The sequence below is a fragment of the Haemaphysalis longicornis genome, unplaced genomic scaffold, assembly GCF_048455015.1.
Source record: "Haemaphysalis longicornis isolate Haplotype H1 unplaced genomic scaffold, Haemaphysalis longicornis Haplotype H1 scaffold_1, whole genome shotgun sequence".
Classification (NCBI taxonomy): Eukaryota; Metazoa; Arthropoda; class Arachnida; order Ixodida; family Ixodidae; genus Haemaphysalis; species Haemaphysalis longicornis.
The window spans coordinates 258,274,455-258,290,157 of record NW_027526203.1 but is presented as its reverse complement, the minus strand read 5'-3'; the positions used below and the strand labels follow the sequence as shown (position 1 = coordinate 258,290,157).

Here is a 15,703-nt window from a genome sequence, read left to right as displayed (position 1 = left end):
AGTCCTGGTAATGTCTATCCAAACGGACCCCCGCGCAGAGAGCGCGTTCGCGTCCCGGCGAGAGGGGGGTTTGGTAATCGTTCAAACGGGCCAATGAGGTGAGGTAAGCCCCCCTACCTGGGCGGCGGGCGTACCCGCTGCGTGACATTGTTTTATCGCTGCAATGGTCGCTACAGCCTTCACCTGAGGCAGGAGTTCGAGAAATCAGTTCGGCTCTACACAGTGGCGCCGAGACGAGCCAGCATTTCAGGGAGAGAGGGGAAAAGCGCCGCGCCAACGGTTCAAACCTAGCTACAGCACAATGGCTCGGACACCAGGATCCCCACAACACTTAGCATAATCGTCATCACTGGCTTCGTAGGTTATCGTCCGCCTTGTAGCTTGCACCCTCATGGAGTGTGTGCAATATTTGGGGCTGTGAAGTGCATTTGCAATGCGGCACTTTTTGAATGAGCCTGCAGCCAGGCTTCCCAGTATGTAATTCCAGGATTGTCTTGAGACGTGCTCCAATGTTGGACGTTTCTTTTATCAGTGCCGAGTGGTACCTGGATCTCTAGTGCTAGCCCAACTTTGGGAGCACCATAATGGCTACTGATGTAATAGCCCCAAGCAGGCAAACTTGTACTGCAATGCTGATACTATATTCTAGGGACTATACCGGTATAGAAAACTGAGCGGGCATGATCAAAATGGTGGCCTGTTACTTTTGCTTTGGTTGGCTATGCCCGTGGGTACTACTGGCTACAATGCGTTCTCTTTAGCTGTCTAAGTCTCCAGAATATTTCATTTATTCATAGGCAGATTTAGTAGCCTCATATACCCCCTCGCTCCTGAGCTTGGAAATTTAGGGGGAGGGGGGCGCAGCCTCATCCCCTCCTCTGCATATGCTAGTGCCATGATTCCACCTTGACTTTAACAAAATTATTACCATCTTTAGCACAACAAAAATCTGGATAAAAAAGACAAGATTATTTTGATCTGCAAAATGCTCTGATAGCATATGCACATAGATGCGTACGCATTACTTAATTAAAGGTTACTTTAGTCCCCGGCTGCAAAGGCAGAGTACTCATTGCAATATGTCCGCTCACTTTGCTGTGCATCAATCCCAGGTGATTATGAAAAATGTAACTCTCATCACAAGAAGCCTATAACTTTGAACAGCATTTAAAGGCCTCAATCTCTAATCATGGTGTTTCTGAGACACTGGACTCCTTTTTCTGTTCGGTGTACATTGACAGCTGTGATGTCAAATTACAGGCTTTTTGGTACTTGACTGTCCCAACATGCTTGATGTCAGCTTTTTGAGCCTGACAATATGATTACAATAATTTGTTCCTTTATGTTGTTGCCTTCAGCTGGAAATGACATCAATAACTTTAAGGTATTAAATTAAAACCAAAGCTGCCTGTACCACCATTATTTGAAATGGTTCCTCATCATTTCTCTTCATTTAATTAAAAGGGTTCTGCAAGACTGGAACATCTGGAAGGTTGTTCCCACAGCAAAAAAAGTTCCTTGTCTTTATTCTGCAGCTACTCTACTGGCCAATTTCCACCTTGAGCATTTGTGTGTTCCAAACTTTTGGACTTCGAGAAAAGTTTTAATGAAGCCCCACATAAACTACTTTTTTTTTAATGATTCCATCGAAACCTTGTCCATTTTGTCTTTAAGTGGGTGTGTAGCTACTTGACCAACTGGCAACAGTAGCTTCATGCTAGCATATGCACCTCTGCTTTCCATGGTAGGAAATAGCACGAGCTAAAGATGGGGATTAAAAGGCGAAGATTTGGTCAACACATTTTTCAATCCTCTGCTTTGTCTCGCATTGTTTCAAGGGTAGCCCTAGATCACTTCATTTTTTTTAATTAGTATGGTAAAATCATGATAGACATCCCACCACCAAAAGATACCTCACCCTAAAATTTGGCAAAATATGCTTTTTTAACATGAAAGTGTTTTATGCCGGGGTGCACAAACCTCACCGATGTCATATCCATCACAGAAATGACATCACCAGAAAGAGTTCCATTGGCGCAGCGGCGCTAGGTCACACGATCACTCTGGCCGCAACAGGAGGTGTGAAACGCTCTACCAACTGAGCCATGAAATCATGCCCAGGTAGATGTATGAACGCGTCTTATGTCCTTACCTCTAACTTGTCCATTCAGATGGTGCTGCCGTCTAAGCGAGGTGAAACGAAGTAGTGCGTCATGACGCTAATGAGCGCCGATAGTTGGCGCCTCGATAGGGCAGCGTGTAGCTGTGTAAGCTGCTGTGTTTACCTGTCCGCCGCCTATGTGGAACGCCGTTCAGCTTGTGGAATGCCGCCGTTGCGTTCCACAAGCTGAGCTCATCGCAATGCAAGCGTCTGGCGTACACGCCACGGAGCAGGACCAATGTGGTTGCACCTTTGCCTAAGCAACCGCAAGCAGGACGTCACTCGCCAAGCACCCCCACACGACTACTGCCGACCCGCAAATTATGCTCCTTTCGCTGTAGTGTACTGTGACTTCACCAAACGATTTGCTGACAACCCGTATGGTTTCGTTCACACGGTTTGCGAGTGCCTGGGGTTTCAATAGGATTTACGCAATGCTCCGCCATGTGTAATCCAGTGTCTAATGTTGCTGCGCCTAACGGTGCCATAACAATGAAATATTAGTGATGTGCAAGTTCATATCGATGCACAATAAATATTCAAATGCTCCTGTGAAGGCACATCGACCACATTTTTTCACTTATACCTTTAAGATTTCTTGATTGATGGCCAAAAAATAAGCCATCCTCTTTTTTTTATCAGATTTGCTGTCATTTCGGGGTGGGCCCTTCCTTGGGATTTCAGGATAAATGACTTGCCAGTTAACAGTTTACAGGTGACTGTGTCATTCATTGCTTCATACTTAAAGGTACTGGTAATGCTGTGAAAGAATATGTTGTTGGACAAGTTGGTACTCAGCTAAACAAGACATAACAGCACTAAAGGTGGACGAAGACTTACAAGACACATGGGGCAAGCATTAATTTACTTACGAGTCTTGTGCCCTGTAAGTCTTCAGCTACCTTTTGCGCTGTTACATCTTCTACTGATAGTGGTTAAGGTTATTGTTGTTAAATGGATATCACTCCTTTGTCTCCACTACTAACAGTTATACACACAATCTAAATACCTCAAAGATACCATCACTACCAGAAATACAAATACCACTATACTCAAATACACACACTCAAACTACCATCACATCCATGCAAACTATGGAGATATCCAGTAAAAGCATGGAGATAGAAAAAACTTTAGATCAGTTGTACTAGAAACTACAAAAATGTGGTCCCATCGGCACAAGCATAACATCTGCATTTCTTCACTCATTATTTCTGAACACATTGAAAAACACTTCCTTATCGGTATCAACTTGGAGCTGAAGCACTTCTTCCTGGATGCTTCGGATCTTTTTGGGGTCTTTTAGTTAATTAGACATTTAACCTCAAAAGGCGGGTACCAATATTCAGAGCAGGCCATCCTCCTGCAACTTCACAGTATATGGATAGAGATATCCAGGCGTGAACTTAACGCATGATCTCAATTCGTCCACTGACATAATGAAGGTCACTAATAAAGCTAACCATAGGCTTTGTTAGTTATTAGTTATGACAACATACAACTTTCCTCTCCTGTAAGCCCTACTTGCTTACTAAGGATAGTGTGACCATAAATGAAATATGCATGCACTATTAGGGACTCTTATCAACCTAAGCTCTCTGAGCCATTAAAACCAGCTGAGAATTGTTTGTTAAGGTTTATTTATGATGAATGTAGTCTGTATGCCATAGTTATAAAAACTCTTTTCCCAAGCTATTCCAAGTAACCTCGTATGAAAGTGCAAGATTGAAAGGCAGTACTTTTACCATTTACTCATTTTATCACCTCTCGCTCAATTCAGCTGCAAAACTTGGCCATGCAACTTATCGTAATTTGTCCAGTGAATGCCATAATGTTTCAGACCATCCATATGCTCTCTCTAATGCCGACCAATCTTCATTCTTTGTCAAGATGAAAAAGGACCCAATCTGCCTATATCATAATGCCCCATTCAAGCTCATTTAATTTGTAGACTGCCAGCTGCAAATCTCCCGTGATATAACTGCCCACCTCTTATGCAAATTTTTATATCTGGGGTATAAATATATTCGAAGAAAATATGAATTAGTCTTTTGTCCGGGCCACATGGGCATTGGTGATGCAGAGTACAGAAGAGGCCAGCCTGAGGCACATACCTTACCCTGATACTAAGCTGCCCTATTCTATTTCTCAATAATAAAAGCAATCAACAACTGTTCATTTGTCTCACTGGCATTATCTGAAAGTTTACGCACCATTGATGTAGCTTCTCCCACATTGTTAAAAGGATCACCACTGAACTCAAAAGACACTTCACAAGCAGGTTCAATCTGGTAAACTAGGAGTGGCCCAAAAGGTGACCTATGCAAATCATTTCATGCGATGGGGTAGTGATCCAGGAGCAGTCACACCTGGTTACAAGACATAATATTTCCACCTATGCACAGAGTGCCGTTTCGTGCAAACTTTTGCAGATTGGAGGTGCATTCACTTTCACTGCTGGTGTTTGTAAGGAGAGAATGTGTGCCGTTGTTGACGGTTAAGTACTAAAACATGCTGTGTGAGGTGTGGGCAGAGTACTTGCAGCAAGTGGTTTGTTAGGGTTGTGAATGGTGTGGATGGGTGTGTCTGCAGGTGCACTTGTGCGAAGCCGAGGGCATTCCCGAGCTGGTGGATGTGCCGGTCAGCTTTGGCACCAAGACGCTGGTTGCTGTTAAGACGCTGCGCAAGAACGCCACTGAGCACGCACGCTCCGACTTCCTCAAGGAGGTGAAGATACTATCACGGCTGCGTGACCCCAACATCGTGCACGTGCTGGGCGTGTGCACCCGAGACGAGCCGCTTACCATGGTGGTCGAGTATATGGAGAACGGAGACTTGCACCAGTTCCTACAGCACCACCTGCCTGACACCTTTGCGCCACCCATTGCCAATAACGTTCTCAGGTGCGCCTTACCCTCACGTGCGCGTGGCTTATTGTGCCTGCATTCACAGGCCACAGGGATAACCTGTAGATGAAAGCTTAATGCGTATGTATGACAGAGCCAGCAGCGATACTCGTTACTGATGTACATCAACAAATCTGGTGCCAAGGGTTTGCATGGGTAGGGTTCGTGCAAGTTCGGGGTTGTCGACACAAAGTAGATGGGCCGTCCTACCATGCAAAACAGCTTTGCAGTTCATTCATATCTGGTGTATGGGCAAGCTAGAGTCACTTTCTGAAGTCTGTAGATGAAATTTTTTATAATGTTGAATTTCATTCAGCAGTAACAAACCTTTTTTGTGACAAGCTGTTTCCTCTATTTTTGCTTCTGTTAGGATTTGGTACTCTGTTTATAAGAATATTACTAATATGGTACCCACTCCCCTCTGCAAAGCCCTGGGGTTTCGGAATAAAATGAATATCAATTTATAATAAAGAGCTTTTATTTTCTGGTTTTATTTTTTAAACGAGGTTTTATTTTTATTTTTATAATAAAGAGGTTTTATCTTATTTTACAAGGTCATTGTAGACAGGCTAAATGGCAAGCCAACATCGGCACTCAGTGAACCAGCAGCAGCTGTGGGAGAGGCAACATGTAGGGAACAAACCGGAAAATTAACTAAGAAAACGAAGCAACTAATTGCCAAACGTAAGAACATGAAAGTGTCAAGTACGACGCATCGGATTGAATTAGCCGAGCTGTCGAAACTGATTAACAAAAGTAAAACAAACAACATTTGTGCATATAACGTGACAGTGATTGAAGAAACGGTGCAAATAGGAGGAAGCTCGAAAGCAACTAAGCGAAAGCTAGCCATCGGCAAAAACAGGATGTATGCCCTCAGAGACGAGCAGGGTTACATAACGCACAACTTGGAGAATATAATAAAGGTAGCAGAACGATTCTACACCAGGCTGTGTGACAGAAACGTTAGACCAGGGGAAACTACTCAGAGTACAAGCTGAAATTGCGATGTTCCACTAGTTCCTAAAGAGGAAGTTGGAAAGGCTCTCAAAGGCATGAAAATAGGAAAAGCTGCAGGTGTTGACAACATAACCGTAGATATTTTAAAGGAGGGAGGAGATATTGTACTGGAAAAGCTTGCTGTACTATTTCCAGAATGCTTGACTCAAAAAGTGCCCATAGCCTGGAAAAATGCCAACATTACTCTGATTCATAACAAGGGAGATCTCAAGGACCTCAAGAATTACAGACCCACCAGCCTGCCGTCAGTTGTTTACAAGCTGTTTACCAAAGTTGTAGTTAGCCGCATCGGTGACAGCCTGGATTCCCAACAAACCCAGGAACAGGCTGGGTTTAGGAAAGGGTACTCAACCATGGATCACATCCATGTCGTCGATCAAGTGATAGAAAATTCTGCAGAGTACACTAAACCCCTTTACATGGCATTTATAGATTACGAGGTAGCGTCTGATTCCATACTCACCGCAGCCGTGCTAGAGGCACTAAAGGACCAGGGAATAGAGGAAACCTACATAAGACTCCTAGAAGACATATATGAGGGATGCACGGGTAGGCTAACCTTCGACACGCGAAGCGATAAATTTCCAATCTGAAAAGAAGTAAGACAGGGAGGGAGATACCATCTCACCAAAACTACCGTATTTGCTCGCGTAATGAACCCACTTTTTTTCCCACAAAATTCAGCATGAATTTGGGGTGAGGGTTTATTATGCGGGAAAAAATTGCAAGTTTGAAAAGTTAAAATTTCATACAATAAAGTTGCTAAGAGAAGCGCTGTCAGAGCCTTGCCATTTTCGTAAAAACACGTAGGTAATTATGTAATCAAATTTCTTTTTTATTCCCAACATGCTATTGCCCCCCTACATCGCCATGGAGCTGTCCTCCTCACTGAAGTCGCTTGCCACCTCACATTTGTTGTCGGCTCACAGCGCACCGTCTTCCGTGCCATCAAGGCACTCCAAAACTTCATTTCCCCAACCCTGAAACTTTCCTTCTTTGGGCCCACGAAACACATGCCGATCCCTGTTCACCACCCAAAAAACTTCGTTTTCGCCCAAAGCGCACACGCAGTGGGTCAACACTGAAGTGCTGCCCAGCTGCACGTTTTTTATGTGCATCAATGCATGCACCTTCAGTTTAAATCCGGCTGTGTAGCTCATGTATTGGCCAATCGTACAGCATGCACCAGGAGCACAAAAAAAAAAAAAAGGTCGGAACACAGTTGAACAACAAAACCACAGAGCATAATGGCGAAGTCGCGGAACATCAAGAGCAGAGTGAGGAGTACGTTTAGCGCTTTGTTTGCATGCCGCCAGAACAGCAAAGAACAGGGAAGGAGTGCAGAGTACATTTCGTGCTTGTTCGCACGCAGCAACGTTTTTATGCCACAAGGTTTGTTTTGCATTCAGCAGGTGGTGCTCTGTAAGCGCGCCATTTTAAATGCAGAGCATTTCTTTAACTCACGATGTCACCCGGCATTGGCTTGCCTCGGTGTCCACAACAACCGTTCCAGGTGAGCCCTCTCCCCCACTCCTCCTCTCCCGCATCACGCTACCCTCCTCGCTCTCAACAGGTCTGCATCCCTCCCCCTACACTATATAAAAAAATAATACTTACCGGCGCCTGGTTTCGATCCCACGACCCTGCGGGCGGAACACAAGGTACATGGTGCTCTACCCACTGCGCCACAAAGCCGACACAGAATTGAAGGCTACGAACGCACCTTATATCCTTGACTCATTCAAACTACATAAAGAAGCTGCTGATACAACGCATTCACTACCTGTGGGCGGAACGCGAGGTACATGGTGCTCTTCCCACTGCGCCACAAAACCGACACAGAATGAAAGGCTACGAACGCGCCTTATATCCTTGACTCATTCAAACTACGTCAAGAAGCTGCTGATACAACGCATTCACTACCACCAACTCCCCAAACACTAAACGTTAACGCAATACACCCACCCCCTATGCGACGCATTTACTCGAGTCCCCCTCGCGGGGAGATGGGCCCTTTTTAAATTGTGAGCTACGGCATTCGCGCTCACATTTCCTGCTACAGTTGAGATTTCTTTTTGTTGGAACGCCTTCTTAGCATTTCTGCTTGTACTACAGTGTGATATCAAGTTACTGCGATGGTCTACGGCATCAGAAACCATGCTGAGATAAACACATATTCCCGCTGCATTTTTTATTCAAAGTGACAAAAAAGTAAATTCTCAAGATGACAAGTCAGGGGAGGGTTCATTACGCGAGTAAATACGGCATTCACAGCACGTCTGGAGGGGGTATTTAAAAAGCTTGGGTTAGAAAATATAGGATTAAGAATAAACGGGGAATACTTGGGCCATTTGAGGTATGCGGACAACATAGTCTTGCTGAGTGAGAGTGCAGAACACATGCAACCAATGTTTGAGGAACTACAACCAGAAGGCACAGCCTTGGGGCTAAAAATAAATATAAGTAAATCAAAAGTAATGAGGAATAAGCATGCCAAAAACGTGCTCTTCAGCTTACCCTAGCAAAAATTCTGATACAAATTCTAATACACGTATATGCTTATTGCCACTAATAGACCTATCAGTCTGTATTAGTCTATTAGGTCTATCAGTTTGTATCAGTCTATTAGTCCTATCAGTCTGTATTAGTCTATTAGTCTGTATTAGTCTATTAGGTCTATCAGTGTGTGTTAGTCTGGTAGGTCTATCAGACTGTATTAGTCTGATAGGTCTACCAGAGTGTACTAGTTCTATCAGAACCAGTGCAAGTTCGAACAAAGCAATGAAACATGGCAACACATTTTATTATCAGGGTACACAGGCAAATTCCTCTGGCTGACAGAAATCTGGTGAATAATTTAATGTTACATCAGTTCGTAACCTGATTAAGAACGAATGAATAAATTGCAATGCGAATCCACAAAATAGCTGCAGCATGCAATCAGAAAAGCTCGTCAAACCTGTACGGTCCAGCCGTAGGTACATATCGAGCGCATTAATGGCCGATTGAACACCATTCCCATTTCGATGCAACTTCAAAACGGCATTCACCCTTCCACAAAACGCGATTCGAATGGAGTCTCTTCTTCGTGAGGCATTGCGTTGAGAAACAAAGGAGTCCGAAGCGGCGAGGTGACGGGTCAAAGATGGCTCGGGCGGCGGCCCGGATCACATTTGTCAATGTTCGGCGGGCGCTAGACACATCGCCAACACTTCTGGATGACGTGATGCACACGCTTTCTTCGATGGCAGGCGTTCGATGTCAGCATAGCAGACAGAGCAAAGATGTCCGGAGCTGCGAGGTGACGGGTCCATGATGGATCGCGCTGCGGCCTGGTTCATACTTGCCAAAGTTAAACGGGCGTTAGACACATCTCCAACACTTCTAGATGACGCGATGCACACGCGTCTGATGTGAAATAACGCTAGAAGCCGCTTCCTTCTAACCGTCATCTTTCCGAACGTACACACACGCCAGCCGCACTTTGATACCGTCGCCATCTTGGTTACCCAACGAAGACCATTGGCATGGCTTGGCTTGACTTCGTTGCAGTTTTTTCGGCTTAGTTAGATTTCTTGCTGCTCTTCTTGCCAGAGTTACTGCTTCTTGCAGCCTCGCAGGTACGGTCAGGTTAAAGTCCCATCATCTGCTTTAAACGCCGATCAAGGGCCTTTAGGTCAGGTTAGCGTCACTAAATAAAGGCGTAGCTTATTTAGTTACGCTAGGTCAGGTAAGGTGGCTTATCGCTAGCGCAGCACTCCCAGCGCATTTTTTAGGAGCGAAAATGAAAAAAAAAAAGTTGACCTATTTTGCATAAGAATTTGGTTGGAGATTTACGGAGATTTGTTAGTGAACAAAACGCTTCATAACAATATACCAAATAAACATTATTGCTCAAGGGCGATCATTTCAACCTTTTTTGGCTTGTGATTTTCCAGAAAAAATAAAAATTCAGGAAATCGCACTTTGCGGGTCCATTTGTATTAGTTTTTATTATAACCAATACGTCTCTATTAGTTCGTATTAGACTCAGGTCTATCAGATCTATTAGTATTTGTAAACTAATACAAACTAATAGGTGTATTTGTATTAGACTAATACAACTTGTATATGAAACTTATAAAACTGATACAAGTTTGTATAAGACTAATACATGTCTTATACACCTAATACAAAAATGTATAAGACTAATACAAGTTTCTATCAGAATTTTTGCTAGGGTTAGGAAACGAAATGCTAGAAGAAGTAAAAGAATATAACTACCTTGAACAGATGGTTAGTGCTGACTCCAACCACGAGAGAGAAATCCGGAGCACTATAGGTATTGGTTAGGGAGCACTCGGCAAGCACTCCCAAATAATGAAAAGTAAGCTACCTCTGTCACTCAAAAGAAAAATCTAAACCAGTGCATACTGCCAGTTATGACAAACGTATCTGAAACTTGGCGCCTTACTAAACAACTATAAAGCAAACTTAGGTCGGCTCAAGAGGCCATGGAACAAATAATGTTAGGAGTAACACTCAGGGACAGGAAATGAGCTACCTGGATTAGAGAACAAACTAAAGTATAAGATATCATAGTTCAAATAAAGAAAATGAAACGGACTAGGGCTGGCCCTGTAGGGAGACGAACTGATAACCAATGGACATTTAGGGTAACATTGTGCATACCAAGAAATGGGTCTACACGAAGGGGAAGGCCATTAACCTGATGGGGTGGGGTGGGGGGATGAGATAAAGAAATTCGGGGTAAACTGTGGACTCAAGCAGCACAGGACAGGAGTGGTTGGAGGCCAATGTCGTCCTGCAGTGGAATGATGATGGTGATGATTTTATGCAATCTGCTGAAAGCAGAAAAGGTGAGGGAGAGCCCACAGAAACATTTTGTGACAATAAAATTATTTTAGAAACATGACCAGCGTTGGTTATACAGTCTATGGAAAAAAAATGTCTGCTGTATCCGGAGTATGCAGTATCCAAACCAGGAGGGGGGTGGGTATACGAGCGTCAAAAGGGAACTGCAGCCACTATTGCACATAAGTGCTGCAGCTGCTCTACTTTTCTGCACGCCTGCAGCATTTATTCGCAGCATGTACACTGCGAAAGTAACTGCCTAATGCGGCTTCGGAAGTTTAGCACCAGTCCTTAAAAAAGACCTAGCGCGTGCGGCTGAGCACTAGAGATGCGTGCTATGCTGAGCAAAAAAAAAAGAGTAATTAGGTGCAATCACTAACCAGCTGTAAAAATCAGCCATGGTCAGTTTGAGACACTTCGGGCCATTATTGGTCTGCCCGAAACTTGTTCATCAAATCATACGGAGCGCTTCTTGACATCCCCCCCCCCCCCTTTCCCCGAAGACGGCTTTTGCATTTTTTCAGTGACTGCATTCTGGTCAGCAAAACAGCTTATGCGAAATAAGCTGAGTAATCTGATGAAGTACTGCTAAGAAACCGAAAATTAGACCAGTGCGACGCCACACAACCAGCGGCAGACTGCACACAATGGACAGGCCATCTCAGCACTTCAGAAAATGCTTTCCGTTTCCATCGCACTAGAACAATGCATGCGTGGGAACAATGAATGTCAAACCTCACTGAACATGGCTTCTCTTTATTGCGCAAAATACTGCGTGATAAGGGCCGGCCTTGTTCCTGCAAGTGAAGCCACAATCACTTTGTGCTGCATTCGCATAAGTTGCAGAACTTCTGTGAAGCAGTCATGTTGTTGCTGCACAAAATAACCTTTCAAGGCCTCAATGTGTTCAGCGTGTTCAATGTGTTCAGTCAGCTTCACAAGAGCTTCCACCTCTTCGCTGCTGTCCTCTTCTGATTGTGAGTCAGAGGAGTTCTTGACGAGTTCCACGATCTCATCGTTGGTTAGCTGCTCATTGTCAATGATGTCATCATCAAAACCGGCAAAGTTAGCGAAGTCCTCTGTCCCAAAAGCTTCTTGAATTTGGGGCCACACAGTTGGCACACAGGGCTCTTGTGGTGCAGCACTGGGAGTGCTAGGTGCATCATCATCTCTACAAAAGCCTGCCTTCCAGAAGCAGTTGCGGAGCGTATCACTTTTGAGCTGAGCCCAAACCGCTGGCAGAACTTTGACAGGACATCATTTTTTGTTTCCCCTTTTGCCTGCATGTCAAAAATTAGGTGCTGTGTAAGTTGGTTGATTGATTGTGGGATTTAACGCGCCGACGCAACGCAGGCGATGAGGCGCGCCGTAGTGGAGGGCTTCGGATTAATTTTGACCACCTGGGGATCTTTATCGTGCGCCGAAATCTCGTACACACGGGCGTTTTTGCTTTTCGCCTCCATCAGAAAAGCGGCCGCCGCGGCCGGGAATCGAACCCGCGACCTCGTGCTCAGCAGCGCAACGCCTTAGCCGCTGAGCCACCGCGGCGGGTCTGTGTAAGTTGGGTCCTGTATGTAACCTTCATGGAATGCACCACATCTTGGTTGATCGGCTGCAGTGCCGAGGTCGCATTTGGCACAAAGTATGCAAGCTCTGTCGCCTCGAAGAAGGGGGTTGCATGTGTGAGGAAAAATTGTCCAGGAACACGAGAACTTTCTTTTTCTTTTTGGCTACTTCCAGTCAAACATCAGCAACCACATGTTAAACAAATCCTTCATCATCCAGGCTTTCCTGTTCACCTCCCAGTGGACTGGGAGGTTTTTCATGCGACGCAAGGCACGAGGCCATTTTGACTTGCCGATGAGCAGGAGCCCCACTTTTTCAGAGCTGTCTATGTTGCAGCAGAACAGTACAGACAAGTGCTCTTTCGAGCACTTGCCACCATGACAGTTTTTGCCAGAGAAAGTGTACGTCTTGCTGGGCTGGGCTTTATACACAAGTCCAATTTCATCTGCATTGAAAATGTTCCTGTCCTCATATTCGGTAGGGAGTGCAGGCAGCTGATTTTTTCACCAATTGGAGACAACGCTCTGGTTGATGCTATCGCTCTCTCCACACATTTCACTGAAAACAACACCATGCCGTGCTTTAAACCGGCCAACCCTCGCTGAAGGTGGCAGTGCCCTGTCCCAAAATCACAGCATGCTGTTCAGCTCTGTTCCTGTGCCAAAAGTCTGTTCACGGAAATTCCACGAGAACACACGTCTCACAACCACATCAGCAGAGACGACTCGACCTCTGGATGAGCCGCTTTCCGCATTCGAATGCGCTTTTCCTGGAACTCATCACTGGAGTCCCTGTTTTTCACAATCGAATTTACTGTATGCTTTGACAGGCCCATTCTTCTCGCGATGTCTGTCTGTTTGCTTCTATTATCGCCAGCGCTAATGATGTTTCTCTTATCTGAGAGCGAAATCTGCTTTTTCTTGCAACCAGCCATTCTGCCCAACTGTGTCGCTGGTCGCGCAAAGAAGAAAATGGCCACTTTGCACTGGCACTGGCCTGGCTTGGCCATGCCAGCGACCCATTCTGTGCCGATGATGTTGCCAGACAATGTAGTTATTTCTCGCCAAAGTAAACAAAAAAGGTATATCGGTACCGCATAACTCCAGTATTGATGCTCTTGCAAAACAATTTTTCATCCCAAATTTAGTCTGTTGTAGCCAAATGTCTGTTATAGCCGGGTCCGGTATAATGCGGAGTGGGTTCCATTTAAAATGTGGGATGGCCAAACAAACAAACAGAAATAGCCTATTGTAACTGGAAGTCTGTTGTTGCTGGATCTGTTGTAACAAGCATAGACTGTATATGTTGATTTGTAATAAAACCAGTACGAGTGTTGTCAATTTGAAGACAGACAAATGCCTGCCAGCTCCAGCTTTGTAGCATCTGCAGCAAATGTGCTGCATGAAATTTTGTGATTTTAACTAAAATAGGGGCCATATATCTAAACAAATAACAGATCGACGAGCTCAGGAGAGCTCAAGAACTTTGACTCATAGACTCAAAGAAGAGTTCACAGTAGTAGGTGTGTAGTAGAAATTTTGTATATTAATGAAATTGCGAACCTGAATTTGGTTTCAGGGGGCTGTGATCAGCATCAAGGGCTCCTATATACGTATTACACTTTTTAAAGCAAATAGCTGTGACGATATTAAGGTGATGCGAAAAATGTGTTAGCATTGTGCGCATGTCATACAAGCTATATCAGGCCTCTTGTGCGGAGCTAAGCAAAGAAGTCGCGACTCACCTGCGAACTGATGCCATGATATTGAATCTCTTGTCCAGGTCTGTTTCCTTGTGACTGCCAAACATAGATATCTTCTCACACATTGTGTGGACTTGCCGCTGCTACCAGTACTTTGTAGGCATCCAATGTACCCAGTGTGTTCACCAGACTCTTTGCTTGTTCCTTCCCGCCAACAGTTATGGAAGCTTGATCTTCATGGCGACCCAAATAGCATCCGGGATGAAATACCTTGAGTCCCTCAACTTTGTGCATCGGGACTTGGCAACACGGAACTGTCTGGTGGGCAACGCGTTCACCATCAAGATAGCCGATTTTGGCATGAGCCGGCAGCTGTATGCCTGCGACTACTACCGCATCGAGGGCCGCGCCATGCTGCCCATTCGATGGATGGCCTGGGAGAGCGTACTCATGGTGAGTGGGGCTGTGCTCTACAAAAAAATGAACAAGCAAACAGGAGAGACACTGTTTTTTTGCGTTATGTCATGTACTGTATAGAAAATGTAGTGTCCATGACATGCTAACACAAGATTAAATGCTCCCAAGCATTCTGCATTTAATAGTTGCATGCAGTAATAAATCAGGAGGTTAGACAAATAGGAGGAGTGGTGTTCCCTCATTTATTTATTTATTTATTTATTTAAAGGAGTACTGCTAGCCTTGGGGCAAGGCTTTAAGCAGGAGTGGGCGATACAACGAAAGGAAGCAGCACAACAAAGAAAAAAAAGTAAATCATTCAAGCACAAATCAAGTACATTTCGGTGGGTTTGGGAGCACATGCATAAATGATAAGACATCCGGGCATTGTACAACATGTGCAGGCAACAGGTTCCATTCGTGTGCTGTTCGGGGAAAAAAAGAATTTTGGTAAGATTTAGTTCTGCATGCGTAATCGCTGACTTTTGTTGGGTGGTGCGAGCGTGTCTGCCGACGAATGAACGGGGTCATGTATGAGCTGGTGTCAATTCCAAATTTCTGGTGATAAAGCAAATAAAATGTTTTTAATCTTTCACGGTAGCGCCTAACTGCGAGACTTTCTAAATTCACGGTATGCAAAAGCGCTGTAGGGGACGCGAGTCTACTGTAGGAATTAAAAATAAATCTTGCAGCCTTTCTTTGAACGTTCTCCAGTTTTGAAATGTTGGTTACACTGTGTGGGTCCCATATGACCAAGGCGTTCTCCAGTAGAGGCCTGATTTAAATTTTAAAAGCTAGAAGTTTTATATCATAAGTGGATTTTCCTAGAGTTCTTAAATAACCTAGCTTCTGCATTGCCTTTTTCTGAATGTATGTAATGTGTTGATTCCATTTGAGATCCGATGTTATCATGATACCTAAGTATTTATAGCTTGTAACTGCCGAGATCACATGGTTGTTTATGCTATATGTGAATGACAACGGAGTTTTCTTGCGTGTGATTGTCAGGGCTACCATTTTCTTTAAATTAAGAATCAT

General features: G+C 44.5%; 1 protein-coding gene across 1 annotated transcript in view; it reads left to right on the top strand.

The window, feature by feature from the left end:
• Ddr (discoidin domain-containing receptor 2) overlaps positions 1-15,703 on the top strand; it is a 71,000-nt gene that overhangs the window by 48,200 nt on the left and 7,097 nt on the right. The window contains exons 10-11 of the mRNA XM_077676339.1: positions 4,754-5,064; positions 14,428-14,662. Coding sequence (XP_077532465.1) covers positions 4,754-5,064; positions 14,428-14,662 — 546 coding nt within the window. The remainder of the gene's footprint in view (positions 1-4,753; positions 5,065-14,427; positions 14,663-15,703) is intronic.